Below are 15,697 nucleotides of genomic sequence, written 5' to 3' on the forward strand. Positions count from 1 at the left end.
GCTCTCTTCCTCTTGAAGGGGGATCAGAGACTCAGTTTGAATGATAATGATGCAATGCCAACCCTCCACCATACCTGAGAAGCCACCGATCACTGACAACAGAATAGAAATAAACCAGGGCTTTTCATGATGCTTGTATTTCATCACATACTTTAATGTGTGAAGAGTGACGATACTGCCTGTTTTATCTCTTTGTCTTTCTCTTTAACAACCCAACTTGCAATAATTGCCTTTCATTTCAATACAGCCTTAAATCATTTTAATACAGTTTTAAATCAAAATAAAACAAGCTGCGATGACAAGCAGAGGATTCTTCTCTGACAGCCCCTGAATTCACCGCCTGCTGGCACAGACTTTAATAACATCTTGTTTGAACACCCATCTTTTCTTCACACGAGTCTTGTCTGGTAGATCGGGAACATGGTGAGGTGTTGGAAATCACATCTCCTTTATATTCTCACTGTGCCTTTTTTTTTCTTAGTCTCAGGGCTTATGTTTGCTGAATTATTAGTCTACAGGGTTCAATCTTCGGTTCAACCGATAACAAAGAGGCTGTATCCAACTACTTTTACAGGCACGGCAAATTTCCTGTTACAGTACAAGTAGAATGTATGTGTTTTACTCCTCTGATGAATCTACATTGACAACTGACAATAAAAAAATGTCAAGGATGTATAGATACCTTGCAATTACATCAGTGATGACTGGGAAAGATTTCCTCTTAGAGGTTTGTAAAAGAATGAGTTTGCTGCAGTCACGTTAATGTTAATGATATACTGTAAGTAACATTTTCTCAGCATTTTAGTTTGTGTCATGGGCTAAAAAGATATGTTTTACTACATTTATAGTTATAAAGCAGGAACAATTGACCAGCCCTGCACTTCCTGCTATAGTTTTTAGTTTGGGAAAATGTTACATTAGTGGAACTGGTGCTTACGTTCTCTCTGTGCTCTTCTTTTCTCTCTTCTCATTCCTCTCAACCTTCCTGGCCATGGCAGATGGCTGCCCTCCCTGAGCCTTGATCTGTTGGAAGTTTCTGCCTCTTAAGTGGGAGTTTTGCCTCTAACTGCTTACTCATGAGGGAGATCTTCATATAACTATATGTGACTTGAGATGACAATCGTTGGGATTTGGCACCAAATTAATAAATTAAATCAAATAAAGAAATAAAAGGACTTGTTTGCTCATTTTGATTGTGGGGTAAATGCAATCTGTGGACTTTTCAACACAATCTTTATTATTCCCAAGACAGATGCAAACAATGTATTTTGAGGCCATTCAGAAACAAAGCCACTTCTTTTATAGATTGGAACCTTCTGTTTGTGCTTACCAAAGTTGCTGTGTGTTATTTGGTAGATTACATTAATTTACTGGGTGAAAATGGTTTCTCTAATGAATAATGGGGGGGGGGGGGGGGGGGGGGGGGAGAGAGAGAGAGAGAGAGAGAGAGAGAGACCCTAATACAACAGATATTGAAATAGAGATTGCTCTGTGAAATGCCAGCAGTAAAATTATCCTGTTTTATAAAAAGACTTTGCATATACTTTTCTTGCACATGTAGAAACTTTTTTTTTTAGCAGAAGTAAAACAATCTAGCCTAAGTTAGGAATAATCGAATATATTTGAAATAAGAAATGAAACTGTGACAAAATTTACATTGCAAATGCATATTATCACAACAAAGCAATGCAATATGTACATCAGATGACAGATACAATATACAGACTTGATTATTCTATAATATGCTTAAATATGGCAGTACAAGAGAAATATTTTCATTGCAAAGATATATTTTAAACATAGCATGAACAAAATATACAGCATATTCAAGAGGACTGCATTTCTGTATAATCAGAATATCAAAGCATATCAACTTCACTTTAGTTTTGCTTTCTCTTGCAAATGCTAACCCATTTACAGTGTCGTCAAATCTGTCCATTCACTCTTCTAACCAACAATCTATCCATGCCTCGCCCGTCACACAGCAGTCTGTCAAGCCAATTTTTCTCATCCATCCTTTGGAATTCTCATGTATCCATTCACTTCTCATCCACCCATGAACCCTTCTAAGCATCTATCCATCCACTGCTCATCTTAAACTTGTCTTTTCAAAGACTGATCAACGCTACTTACTTGTGGTTTGTAACAAGGTTCAATCTTATGTTCTAACATGTATTGTATGAAGACTTTGCTGTTTGATATCTTTTGGTTTTCTTGTTTCCATTTCTAAGATTTACCATCTAAATGAAAATCAAATAAGTCGTTTTCCAGCCAGTTCTCATTCAGAGGATGTCAAATGATGCCTTTTTGACAAAGACACTGGCAGTTCACACATACATTCAAAATTCCTTTGTTGTTGGTGCTACAATGATATAGATATATGGCAACTATGAGATGAATTTACTCTAAACTATTTACATATAATACATACTTACAAATACCATTTCACGTGTTTAACCACACTAGGTAACCATCATTTTCTTTTAAACGCATAGATTTCAGATAATGAAGAGGTATATTTAATCTAAACCACAACCTTTGTCAAACATAGTCAAGTCCTTAAATCAATATGTGCAAGTAAAATGAGAGTATCAGTTATATTAAGCAGTATGTTAATCAGTACTTGATTCCACCTAGAGCGATCATTAAACCACACCCAAGAAAGAACTCCATCATTTATGCAAAAATCACCATGTAAGGTAATCTGCAAGGCATGTGAGGGGGCAGTTTCTCATAACTCCCAAAATATTGCTTTTAAGCTACATTAAATCACAAACCTCATTATGCTCTTTAAACGTTGTTTTCAAAAGTGTGTGTGAATGATGCACAGAGTGAGCAGGAAAGAGTTGAGTTGAAATACTGAGATGAACTGGACCAGGTTGCTAAGAGCAGCATGACCATGGGGCAGTGAGGAAATGGGGATATTGTGCCCAGGCATGGTAGTAGGAAACTGTGCCTGGTGTGAGTACACCCTTATGGCTTTCCATTTTTAACTTCCAGATGTGTTCTTTGTTTAGAAAAGGACAGTTATCTCTCAGTCTCAAATATCTTTATGGCTGATTCACAGAGGCATCAAACCAAGGGACATGATGTACATGTGTGAAATGCCAGCAGCATTTGACAGAATGGCAGCGTTTGTGTTGCATTATCCTTGCTGTGATATAATATGCCATTTATCTGCAGCTACAGTTCTGCTTCCGCAGTGACTAGTCTATACAATTCATCCTAGCAGTAGAAATGCAATACAGTGTTGAAAAGCCTGTGAGGGAGCAATGGAGTACGGCAATACAGCAGTTATACATAAAATGGATCCCTCAAAATTATGCTAACACTGATGTTTGTTTACATTTGTCAAATGCGTCCGTGGCCCTCACCAAGTCCTATGTCCAGTCTACAGATCCAAAAGAACAACAACACCAAAAAAACATTATACACCTTATGAAACCTTAGAAAAAATGGTGCTGTTTACTAAAAATATTTTCCCTGAAAAAAGAAAAACAAACTTCCCTGACTTTTTCTACAACATAGTGAAGTTTACTTTGGGGAGAAAAAAGGGCATGAGTGCTATCTGTCAGAGAAATGCATTTCACCTACAAAACTGAAGGTGGGAACAAATGCTAACTTCTCAGCAGCAAAAACACGGGTGTAAGCACTTTCAGCTGGACCTCAAACAACTCTCATGAATCCAATAACATGTTGCAAAGCTGAACTATTGCTTGGATTCAGCAGAAAAACGAAATCCTTCAATAAATTCCAAGGTTGGAATATGATCAATTGGGTTTCTCGGTGAGTATGCTTCTACGAATTAGTTAAGGCAACACAAACACAGAGATAAAAGAATTCCTCAATAGGGAATCTGTGAGCGTAAATTAATACAATATTTGGAATGTTCTCAATTTAAAAATGAGCTTTCTCACAGTGGCATGAAGTCACCCTTGCAGAAACTCATATCTGGGATTAGATTGCTTAGAAAGCACATTTTCTAGCTATTGTACAGTGCATGCACACAAATCAGAAACTATGTATGAATACCATAAGTCCTGTCTTTGAATAGCAGCTGGCATGCAGGGAATCAATGTGAAATGTTCTTAACAAGATTGGTAGTGAAAATCTCATTATGTAAAAATGAGTCTTACTTTATCTCGGTGGCATGCAGCTCAACACATCGTAGAGATAATTCCATTTCCTTAAACATTAATGCTTCATCTCCATCAAAAGCCTTTTGACTTCTTCTGTGTGCTATTCATTGAAGCTATATAGAGCATAAAATGGAAAACACGATTGTTTTACTTCTCATGTATTTTCTGATAGAGAGTAATTAGCTATCATTAACTGATAAAGGAAATTCTTCTTGAATGACTTTTCCCCACATTTTGCACCCCTGATACAGCAGCAGACTTTGGAACTAAAACTGAACAAATGAATGCATTTTATATGAACAATGAGACAGATATGTGTAAATTAAACGGGTTTGCTTCTAGTGACATCCAACTCTGCAGTTCTGCTGAGTTCTTTTAGTATTACAGCCTTCTCTTTGCACTTAGGTCTCATCAACACACCACTCTCATCAACTTTGTTTTTGCATGGAGCAAAAAGCTGTTTTTAGACAGTTAATGATACACAATCTGCACAGTTCTTTACTTGTTACCAGAAGACAAATTGACTTCAAGTCTTCTTCCAGTTTCTGTCCCCGTATGACATAAAAACAAAGGCTATATTCATATGTTATTGCATTCAGCAAACCGATGTGTTCAGCCCTAGCTCTCTGGTTGTTTGGTGAGTAATTTCCAGCCATTTGGCAAATTACACACATTGTTTGTGAGTCTAACAGACAGTGGGGAAGTTGAAACAATAGAGTTACTTCAGAAAGTATTCAGATCCATTCACTGACCTATTATTAAATAGATTTAAATATACACAAGGAATTTATATACACGGGGGGGGGGGGGGGGGGGGGGGGGGAACTTTTCTTTATTAATTAAGCTGACCTCAGTGCCATTAAATATTGTAAAATGGAAAAACAAAGAAATAAACAAACAAAAAAAACTAATCCAGCAATTCCTAAAGTTATAATTTCAGGCAAACTATAACCGAGTGAGAACAGTCACTGATGGGAGAATCCGCCAAAAGATGAACCATGTCGGCAACAATCTACATGGTCTATGGACCCTTCCCACACACTCAGAAGTAGCTTGGTGTCTGGAAAATTTACTTAATGTCTAATGGTTGCGGAAACTTAACAAAGCAAACTTAAAAGTGACAAAGACGGTTTTGTAATATTTGATTTTTAAGTTTCCATCCATCCGTTCTCTTCTGCTTATCCGTTTCAAGGTCGCAGGGGGGCTGGAGCCTATCCCAGCTGTCTTAGGACGGGAGGCAGGGTACACCCTGGACAGGTGGCCAATCTGTCGCAGGGCTAACACATAGACACAGACAACCATTTGCATTCACATTCACATCTGCAACCACACCTAGGGGCAATTTAAGTTGCCAGTCAACCTATCCTCACTAACTGCATGTCTTTGGACTGTGGGAGGAAGCTGGAGTATCCGGAGATAACCCATGCAAACACAGGGAAAACATGCAAAGGACACACATGATGGTGGTTGAAAACCTGTACGAGTGTGAAAACATAGGAGTAGTCAGAATAGTCTCTGAAGCAACTCTATACTTGATATAATTCGTGTGCGTGCTCCACTAGGATTGAGAAAACCAAAGAAAACAACTTGCAATTAATTATATATATTTTGAACATGAAATGCTGAAACATTTGGGCATCAGTGTAAGAATTTGATCTTAAAGAGTTCTGCTTCAGTGCAGGGTAACAGCAAACCAGGCCGCCTCCCCAAAGCCTGCTTACAACCAGCACATGGAAATTGTCACTTTCCCTAAGGTTATCCAGGTCAGAAAAGGTTTTACATTTCCAGGCATCCAGCATTCTCCACAGAAAGTAATGATTTAACTTTCAGTTCAGCATCCATGAAAGCTTCAGTTCCCCACAGAGACATGCTGGCACTTCCTTGAATTAAAAACCTTATATGGCTTTCCTACTGTGGCATTCAGGCAGGCTTTTTTCTAAAAAAAACTACATTTGAAAAACAATAGCAGGCCATATTTGCAAATTCATTAATAAGAGCTACAAGTAGAAAACCTAGAATTGTCCAGCTTAGGAAATTACAGTTAAAAAAACCTACAGTTATAGTCATCAGCCATATTTGTAGTTAAATATAATGAACTATAGTGGTCATCCATGTTTATTTGCTGTCCTGAGACACATCTCCCCATGTACTGGCTTCATTTTCAGAGTCGGAGAGAGCTGCTGTACACAGATCACTGAAGATATCTGCAAAGACAAGAAAGCATCAAGTCAATGTTGATGCCATTACAAAATGTAGTATTCAAAATTCAAACAGCACTTAAGAATGAGGATGCACAGCCCAGACTGCAGTTCCAATAAAAAAAGAACCCCCCAAAAAAATCAAGCATTAAAAAAAGAAGACATAATAGAGCAATATTCAGACTCTGCAATAATATCAGCCAGTTCGTTGCATAGAAAATTATAGGGAAGGCAGATAAGGGCACTCAGTGCAGACAGGTGAAGAGAGCTTTTTGTAAATGGGCTCCACTTAACTAAAATGCTGAAGGTCAACTGCTAGAGCATGGAAGTGGGTCTGCCTTAAGTATGAAAAAACACAGAAACAAAGAGGAAAATGATAAAAAGGAGTAGAGGATGATGGTAAGTGACCTGACAGAAGAGGTAGTTCTTTTTAAGAGGGAACACACCATAACAACACAAGCAAGGCCACAGCAAAAAAAAGAAAAAAACACTTCAAGGACAAGCCTTCAAGTCGGCATGGGAGCGTTGAGATGGTAGGGAGATGGATTAAGGACAGAGAGGACAGAGATGAGGAAAGAATGAGAGAGGGGAAAAATAGAAGGGTCTATCCTGTGGGAAAAGCATACACTTTGTCTATGAATGCCTGATCTCATCAACCCAGTATTAAGATTAACAATATGTGCTCAAAGTTAAAGATAGAAATATATTAAAGCTGTGTATAGAGTCCTTTCTATGTGGATATAAAGTACGAGGAGCTCATAAGCATTTCCCCAAACATAAATTAACATCAAATCACGTGTAGCTGGTGTGTTAATCATATTAATCACAAAACTCCTCATGCTACTTGCAGCACGCTACCGATTTACATGGATGTATCTGATAGTTAATGCCCAGAAAATGTTACTAATAGTCAGCTTAAAAATATGTTGGCAAGTATATGGAAACTATTTGAATGCATTTTAAGCAAATATAAATGATAAGATTTCTAGTAGTTTCTCCTTTGGCTTAATTTCTTGTCATAAACTAAAAACATCTTAGTCAAACAAAGCGTGTCACCACAAACCTCGTGAGCATGCCGTGAGAAATTTCTGTTTATTTGTCAAATGTAAATGGGATGGAAGAAAGAATAGATATACAGGAAAGAAAATAATGTGTGCTGAGTGAATATAGATGATATCTGTGACAGAAACAGTGCTAGTTGTAACCAGCTGCTATAGTAGCTAGCTGGTTAATTCTTCAAATTACAACTATACTGCGAGCATGACTAGCAGCAGGAGCCACTTTATGCAAAACCGCAACATGCTAATGCTAGTTGGGTTGGCTCATGTTCACTTAGTTATGCTCCACCCAGAATCTGCCCAGGAGTAGCATAACTAGCCTCCCTCTATGGGGTCTTAGTCAAGTATACCTACTCTACACACCTGCCCGAAGTGGGAGAAATGACAAAGAGCTTGATTTAACTGCTCTAAAGAGTTGACGAGTGAAAGCACCTGATTGAAAGCCAGTAACAGCTTTATTGTTGCAACTGGAAATAGTCTGCCATGTCCCAGGTAATTATTAATTTCATGGTATCAAAGTCTGAATCTAAACATCAGTTACCTAAAATTGACAATTCAAAAAAACAAGTGAAGTTTTATCTAACATCAATCAGAGAGACAGAGACACAGAGAGAGAGATGAATGTGCTTCAGTCAGTGGCATTTGCATTCAAGCCAAAACTCTTCCATCCCCCTCCACTTCATCCCTTTTCTCCTTCCTCTCCAACAGCAGGTGGACCACCCAGTTAATTTGGTGCAACTAACATCGGAGAGTGAGGAGAGGAGCAGATGAAGTGGGATTAATGGGTGGTATGGAGGGGGTGGTGAGTGAGTGTGTTACAGCAAAGCTGCCAGTGGTTAGTCAGAAGCTGCAGTGTTGTTACTGAATTGAGTGACCTCCTTCTGATGCTGTTTGCAGTATACTGGATGGGACCAACCCTGTCTTCTCTGTTAAAAGGTTCTTGACTAGCCTAGGACATGAAACACAATAGAGAGGAAGGTCTTCACTCAAACACAGGAGTAAGGTAATTGCAGCGATACTTTTTTATTATAGGTCATTCATTTCCAGAAGCAAACTGCTGAACCAAAGGAAGTTAAAAACAAAAATAATAACTTTACAGGAAAATAAGTCTGTGGATTAAAGCCACTAACCACATAAGTTAATCTGAAATTATCTGTTATGGTGAATTCTCAGTGAATCCTGATAATGCCTGTTCATATTAATGACCAAGTATGACAGCACAGGGGAACAAGAAGGTTTTAGCATAAACAAAATCATGACTAATGATGCTAGAACTTTATTTAATATAGATTTCAAAATGTCACCAATGTTTATTTTAGGCTCTGCCAGGAAGTTATTTGAAATATTATATTAATGTCAAAAACTGTAAATGAAATACCTGTAAAGCAGCAAGCATACAATTCTGCTCAGCTTGTGAAAGGTCACAGCCCCTTTCAGAAGCATTTTTATTATTCTTGTGTTCCTTTTAATCCATATGTGTAGCTAGTGTGCCGATCAAAAGAACACAGAGTGCAGAGAGACACCTGATGATTTTGCATTCATTACTTATTTTTAAAGAATAAGTTAAAAATATACATAGTATTATATATTTGCAGTCATACCATGTGAAGCACAAGAGTTCAGGTATACAGTAGCTCCAGCATAACACACAGCCCTTGGTGCATATTATTTCACTTATTAAATAAAAACGAATTTAAGCCATAATTATAAAAACGATAGCACAGTAATGAACACAAATACAATCACTGCGACAGCCGTGTCATTCCACTTCTGCAGTCACAGCTGAAACTACAGACTTTCTCAGCAGCAGTCAGTAAGAGATCGTGTTTTCGTTCTAGATGCGGTGGTACAGGGCAGCAACAGCCGAGGGTGCACTGATTCTTGCAGCTGTCACAACCAGTGGTGGCCTACTAAATAATACATGCTTCTGTATAATCATACAGCTCAGTCTCTCTCTGAGAGTCAGAAGAAAAGCAAATGTTATTGAGAGGTAATGCAAAAAAATAAAAAAATAAATAAATAAAAAAATCCCACTGTGACCTTTTGGTAGCTCCATACAATTCAAAGGAAAATAATCTCCCTATATATAAGAAGAATGATATCGAAACTAAATAAATGAATTATTGCATGGGTTACACTGACCTTTTTCTGAATTTATAGTCATTTACTGAGTTTTTGGTAGCTGCTACACAAACTAAAAACAAAAAGTGAACCAATAAAGGCCTTTTAGGGGAATAAATCCTGCAAAATTAACATTAAATGTGTTTATTTTTTACCGTTTACTGTTTGGGTCCTCATAAAAACAGTGAACTACTACTAGCCAACCAAGCGTTTTTATAAAGTTAGCTAAAAAATAAAAAAATAAAAAAATAACACACCCCTTTTATCATGACTTTCACTGCTACTAATCCCAGATATCAGAACCTTAGTAACTTTTACCAAAGGCTTATTTTTGCATGGTGTAAGTGAAATTTTGTAGCAATGATCTTTTAAATGTCCCTGCAGGCACGCTGTGCAGGACTTCTTTACAAGCAGAAAAACTATTTCGACCTCTTCAGGAAAGATATACAGGGTGTGCAGACTGGGATGCTGTTAGTGCACAGGAAAGTTGGAAGAGTATTATGAATGAGTAACATCAAGCATTAATATGTCTGTGGTGCACATAAATATGAAGGATAACAGCTTTTCCCCCAGACATTATTTGTGCTTGCATTGATTCAGCAATCAGCACTGCCAAACTGCAATGAAATGTATCAGTCAGGGAACAAAACTGACTCATGTGCTGCAGCGTAGTGTTTGCTGATGTTTTTCATGGCCACAAGCAGGGTTCACATTGTTAAACTTCTACACATCTTTTGATTTATTTAGTGTTGAAGGTGGCAAGGTAGGAACTTTACAGTAAGTAGCGTCTTAACATAAAATAAATGCAGTTTACTGTTGTTTGATGGTGATCAGGACTCTTTCTGAGCTTTCATTGATGAGCTTTGTGGCTGGCCTGATAATTGTTGTGAGTCATTACCCTCCTGTCTTTCCTCACACCAAATTCTGTCATCCTATTACAAAAAAAAAAATTAGATAATAATTGAAGCTGCTACTGTGTCAGCCTTGCAAAAAACATGTGCCTCCCTCAAATTAGAGACAGTAGTTGAAATATGAGCATCAGTGTTATTAGCATTCTTCAGAATGCTAAAACAAAGACTGAAAAACAGCATAAATCACAGGGCTGTTGCAATAATAAGTAATAAACAATAAATGAAAACTGAAGGGTATGCCCGCCTTACTAACCTGTGCAATCAATAATGACTCAAGCACAAATGCATAAACATCAGCATATATATTTATTTATATTTTTATACTATATTTACTTATTAGAAATTGTCTTTTTAATTTTTTGTTCTTAGAATGAAAGTTTAAGATAGTTAGGTTGCTTTCTTTGCACTGAATGGAACCATATATCATTTCATTGTATTTTTAGTATAATTGCAATAAAGATTTAGATTTTATGTGAAGACTACCATTGTTGATCAGTTGCATTAAAAAGATCCAGCACTGGACATTAGCAACACTGCCAGGCCACCAGGTTATGCTTATGTGGTTTATATTTAAAAAATCATCTCTTCACCTATTGTTTCCAAGGTATCCTATTTGCTCCTATGACAACCTGTGCAAGGAAACTATGTTTATCTTTGCACTGGCTTTCTGCCTGCAGGAAAACTGAGTCATTAGGCCAAATATTGAAAAAACCAAGACAGATCGATAATAACTTTCATTTTATAAACACTGAAATGAACGTGATGGTCACACAGTTTACAAGACAGAAAGATGACTGTTGTGCATTCAATGCATCCCACTACTATCATCACCTGGGCCAAAACATGCATTACTGTCAGTGGAGACAGGAGATCTGTTTAAGACACGAGCCAAAAATCCATTTTCTTTCTTTTTAAGGTTACAAGTCCTGTGAGCTTTTTTAAAGTTATTATCTGACACATAACATAGCTTACTATATAGTTAGTCATATTAACAGACCATACTAGAAATCTGAAATATGTATATTACTTATGGTATATTTACCATAATTTTGCAAATAAATTATGATTAGGTGAACCAGGTAAAGCCTTAATGAATGTTTTTAAAAAGAATATGTGCACACTGAAGGTGTAATCTGACATGAATGGCAATCCTTAGGCTAGTATGACAACAGACTTTAATTCCATCTGGAATTATGGTGCCAATGGCTTTCACTGGATGGGCAGTTCTGAAGATTTGACAGAGGATGTAGGGAAGCTGTTTCTTGATTCTCCTCTTTCACATTAGAGTGAAGTACGTCTCTGTTTATTCCTCTCATATGTAAATTAGTGTTGACAGGGTGTGGCTGGGTGTGCTGTCTAGCCTTTAGACAAATATACCACACAAACCCACAGGAACAGGGACAGGAACACTGCGTGTGGTGCAGACGTGAAGTGAAAGCCTAAATCTGGAAAGGTGCAAGACACTCATGGGGCGGGGTGGGGGGTGGGGGGTATGTTAGTAAGCATGGTACTGTTCCTGTTGGAAAAACTGACTTCAGCAGTGCATACACAATCATAACAACACAAATGCACAGTGGACAATCTAAATACACAAAAACAGTGTGCACCAGGTAAACAAAGACATACACAAATGAATGGACATATATTAGTATACAGGACACATCGAGTTTTATATGACACTGCAGTAGTCCTTTTTGTGCCAGTCGTGTTCTATATGACAGCAATAGAACCAAAGAAAAGAGAAAACTTATGAATTCTTCATGTTCCTCAAGCGTAGAGCAGAGATGAGAATGAGTGACTGAGACCTTTTAGCGGCAAAAATCCATAGATGGAGTCGACAGGAGACTGTTTTAAGGGCTGAAATATGCATGAGGTGATGAAAAATGAGCATATTTAAAGCAAGTTGAGCTTTTATCTCGTAGACTATTAATCACTTTCTAATGCAAGGAGCTTGCATGAGCTCAAAACATTCTTTCAGCTCACTTTCTAGAGGCTGCTCATCCAAGCAGGCAGTAGCTGCTGCTTCCCTGTCAGGTCAAAAGCAAAGATGGTGTTGGTGAGGTGAATCAAACAGTGATTTATTATTAATCTGAAGCCATTGTTTTCTGCAACCTTCCTTGATTTAGCAACAGTCACACGTTTTGTTGTGTTCCTACTGCTTCATCAGGATAAAGTTACAGTCAATGAAATTTTAATTCCTTGTGAGTCACTCTCAGCCTTTAATCCTTGTGAAGATAGAACAGGGCTGCAAAGAAGCATCCCGTTGCACAAGTCTCATTTCCTCTCTTGAGCTTGTTTGATTAATGTGGTTGAATTGAAGGTAGTTTTAAACAGGGAAGCCGTGCTGTGGGTAATGATTACAGATAGCAGTGGAACTGCAAAATTCTTACGCAAAAATACACAAGATCAACAATAACAATAATTCAATGTCATACACTCAAACACATGGGCTATGCATGGAAATATTGCCTTTCTGAAAGGTTCATTTTCTTTTTTCCTTGGTACCTTGTCAGTAAGGATAGATTCAGCTTATCTGATTCTGCTCTTTTCCCCTCTTTCAAATGCTATCAGCCCATAAAGTGGCTGCTGCCTGTTGTCACTCCCATGGTGATGGTAGTCGGACTCATCCACTATGTTGTAGGCTGAGTAGACTGCTATTACCTTACTGCTGTAAAGACATAATGAAACCTGGTAGGCTCAGTGTTAATCAAAGCAACCATAGCCCAACTTCAAGCCATAAAAGTACCCAAGTTCATGGGTTATTTTACAAAAGACTCCCACTGCGCAGAACAGCTTTTGCACCAGGCTGTTAACAGCTTTTTTCATTTTTTTTTTAACACTTACTGGTCTTTGTGCTGATGCTTTCTGAACAGACAAAAGACAAACAATGATGAGGGTGACACAAAGACACACTGTCAGAAATGACTGGTAATTTCACAATTACAATTAACAAAATAGCTCCATAGAAATCCGTTGGTACAAAGACTATTTCAATCAAGCACACGATTTTGGTGTCAGATATGCATGAATAAAAGGACACAGAATGGTTCCATTTTTAAAGAACTGATAGCTGGATGATTAGTGCAGGCTAAATAGCAATGAGGCAAACAATATATTTCTGGAGAAACATTGATACCTCTACTGTATGACCTATTGTGCTATCCCAGAAAATACCTTTTGAAGTCTACATTATACTGTATATACTATGTCCACAAGTCCACCTAGCTGTGCTCATGTCCAAACGACCTAAATTTAATCATCAGACAACAAGTGTGAGGGTCTGTGCATGCAGTCTGCCTGTCTGGCTTTTTTGTGACTGCACTGACTTTTCTACAGAGAATTAAAATTACAATGCACAAACTATGCCTGTGCCCCAGGCACTGGAGTTCAAATGGACTTCAAGAAAATATACTAAGAATGGCTGCTCGGCCATCAGGTCTTCTGTCTGTGTTGAAAACAGAGTATAAACTAAGCTTCTAGCGACTGGAGGTGGTTAATAAGGGTGCTGGGGAATGCCATGGTGTCCGTGACTCAGGTACTAACTTTTAAAAGCTAAGGCCTGAACTTTTTTGAAACCAACAGTCCACCTCTGCTGAAACTGGTTGAAAATGTAGTTTCTCAAAAGTTGGTTAAACAATCAAATTAGAGGCTCTAAGCAACAAGGGATGGACATCTGGTCTAAGGTGTCCAAGTGTGAGTTTTGGGGGTATGGCATGTCTTTATGAGCTGCAGAGAAGGTGTTGTAGCTCAATGTGCAGTCTTTTTTGTGTGTGAACAAAAGGTTTCAATAACTGGCCTTTAAAAAAAACAAACAAAACCTACCCTATTTAAATTTGGCCCCTTTTGAAGGAAGCCACATTTGGATCTATATAAGGGATTTGATCCTTCGCACTGGCCAAATTCCACTCTGTGGTTTTACTGCAATCCTCAAACATACGCAGTAACCCAATGTTAACTTTTCTTACAAACTTGCATGAATTTCGTGTGGAGGCTCATTACTGGTAATGAGAACTGGGTCTCCAGTTACAACTGAGGTTTTTCAATGGAAGAGTCCACAGTTTCCAAGCCCTGAGGCAGTGCTTCGGGTGAGGACCGAGAGCAGGCAGCGCTCATTATTTTTGCGACATTCACTGGATTGTGCACCATGAATTAATCTTCCAGGTTGAGGCTGTCAACATGGACTTCTACTGTACCCTCATAACGCTTGAGGGAGAAACTGACCAGAACACTGGTGCTTGCCAGAGTGTGATAGTGTGCTGGCACAGTATATTCTGAAAGGTTTTCCAGTCACATCAACACAATCTTTGCTTGCCACCTGCTGAGAGGCCCATTCCCAGAACTTTTTGATCACACCTCATAAATTACCTAAAAATGTGTTGCCACACAATTATGCAAAATACTGCTTTCAACACTTTTTGTACATCACTGTTTAGGTCCCTCAGTAATCAAATATTTATTTATTTTTTTGCAACATGAATGCCCTAAAGGTATATGCTGTAAAATTCCCTGTAATGTTTGCTCAGTTTTATTTAGGAATACAATATCTTAAAAACAGAAATTTAAAAACTTGAAGGGAGGGCTGTGTGGAGGGTATACAGCAGCCAATCAATGGATGGCGGGTGGGGGGGGGGGGGGGGGGGGGGGGGAGACATTCTAAATAATCCTGTGGTTCAGCCAGCAAACAAAAACATACCAGTTTCCATTCTTTGCTTCCTCCACAAACTGGACGAGGTCACCTGTCTCCAGAGAGAGGTCTTGCGGATCACGAGACTCGTATGTTAGCTGTACTCGGAAACGGCTGCTGTCACCCTGCAGAAAGAAATGGTTTTCAAATTCAACATTTAGCCAATCCCAAGACTTTAAGCTACTGCTTAAAGTTGTTCTACTGTACTGTGGTACTGTTCTACTCTAACTGCTGAGTAATAAACAATACCCTACAAAATGAAACAAAGACAGCAGATAAAAGCATTTAAATTTAAATATACCAATGACAAGACATTGGACTTCATTTATTTTGCTATTCTTGTAGTACTAGATAGTAATAAATAAGTTAATGATTATAAGATTTATAGGGTCTTTAGGTACATGCACACCACAGGGATTGAATGTCCCAATTTTTTCTTTGTCTTATCTGAGTTGCATCCACATGTGGGATTATTTAGTTGTTGTTGTTGTTGCAGATGAACACAATTTAAATTGTGATTGACTGCATGATGCAAACATACTCTCCACTTTGTCAAGTACATCTGTTTAACTGCTTGTTAACACAG

The 15,697-nt window shown here is 38.1% G+C and overlaps 1 protein-coding gene across 5 annotated transcripts in view; it reads right to left on the bottom strand.

Moving 5' to 3' along the window:
- Window positions 1-1,216: 1,216 nt before the first annotated feature.
- The window catches only part of mcf2l2 (MCF.2 cell line derived transforming sequence-like 2), a 111,045-nt gene continuing 96,564 nt past the window's right edge, over window positions 1,217-15,697 (bottom strand). For all 5 annotated transcript variants that reach the window (XM_085447158.1, XM_085447161.1, XM_085447160.1 and 2 more), the window contains 3 exons: window positions 15,121-15,236; window positions 8,271-8,344; window positions 1,217-6,343 (listed from right to left, as the gene is read on the bottom strand). In XM_085447158.1, the coding sequence (XP_085303284.1) occupies window positions 6,255-6,343; window positions 8,271-8,344; window positions 15,121-15,236 (279 nt within the window). In that variant the 3' untranslated portion in view covers window positions 1,217-6,254. The remainder of the gene's footprint in view (window positions 6,344-8,270; window positions 8,345-15,120; window positions 15,237-15,697) is intronic.

The sequence above is a fragment of the Copadichromis virginalis genome, linkage group LG23 (genome assembly GCF_057382275.1).
Source record: "Copadichromis virginalis isolate Kocher_CV1m ecotype Utaka linkage group LG23, C_Virginalis_male_GT1.1, whole genome shotgun sequence".
NCBI classification, from domain to species: Eukaryota; Metazoa; Chordata; class Actinopteri; order Cichliformes; family Cichlidae; genus Copadichromis; species Copadichromis virginalis.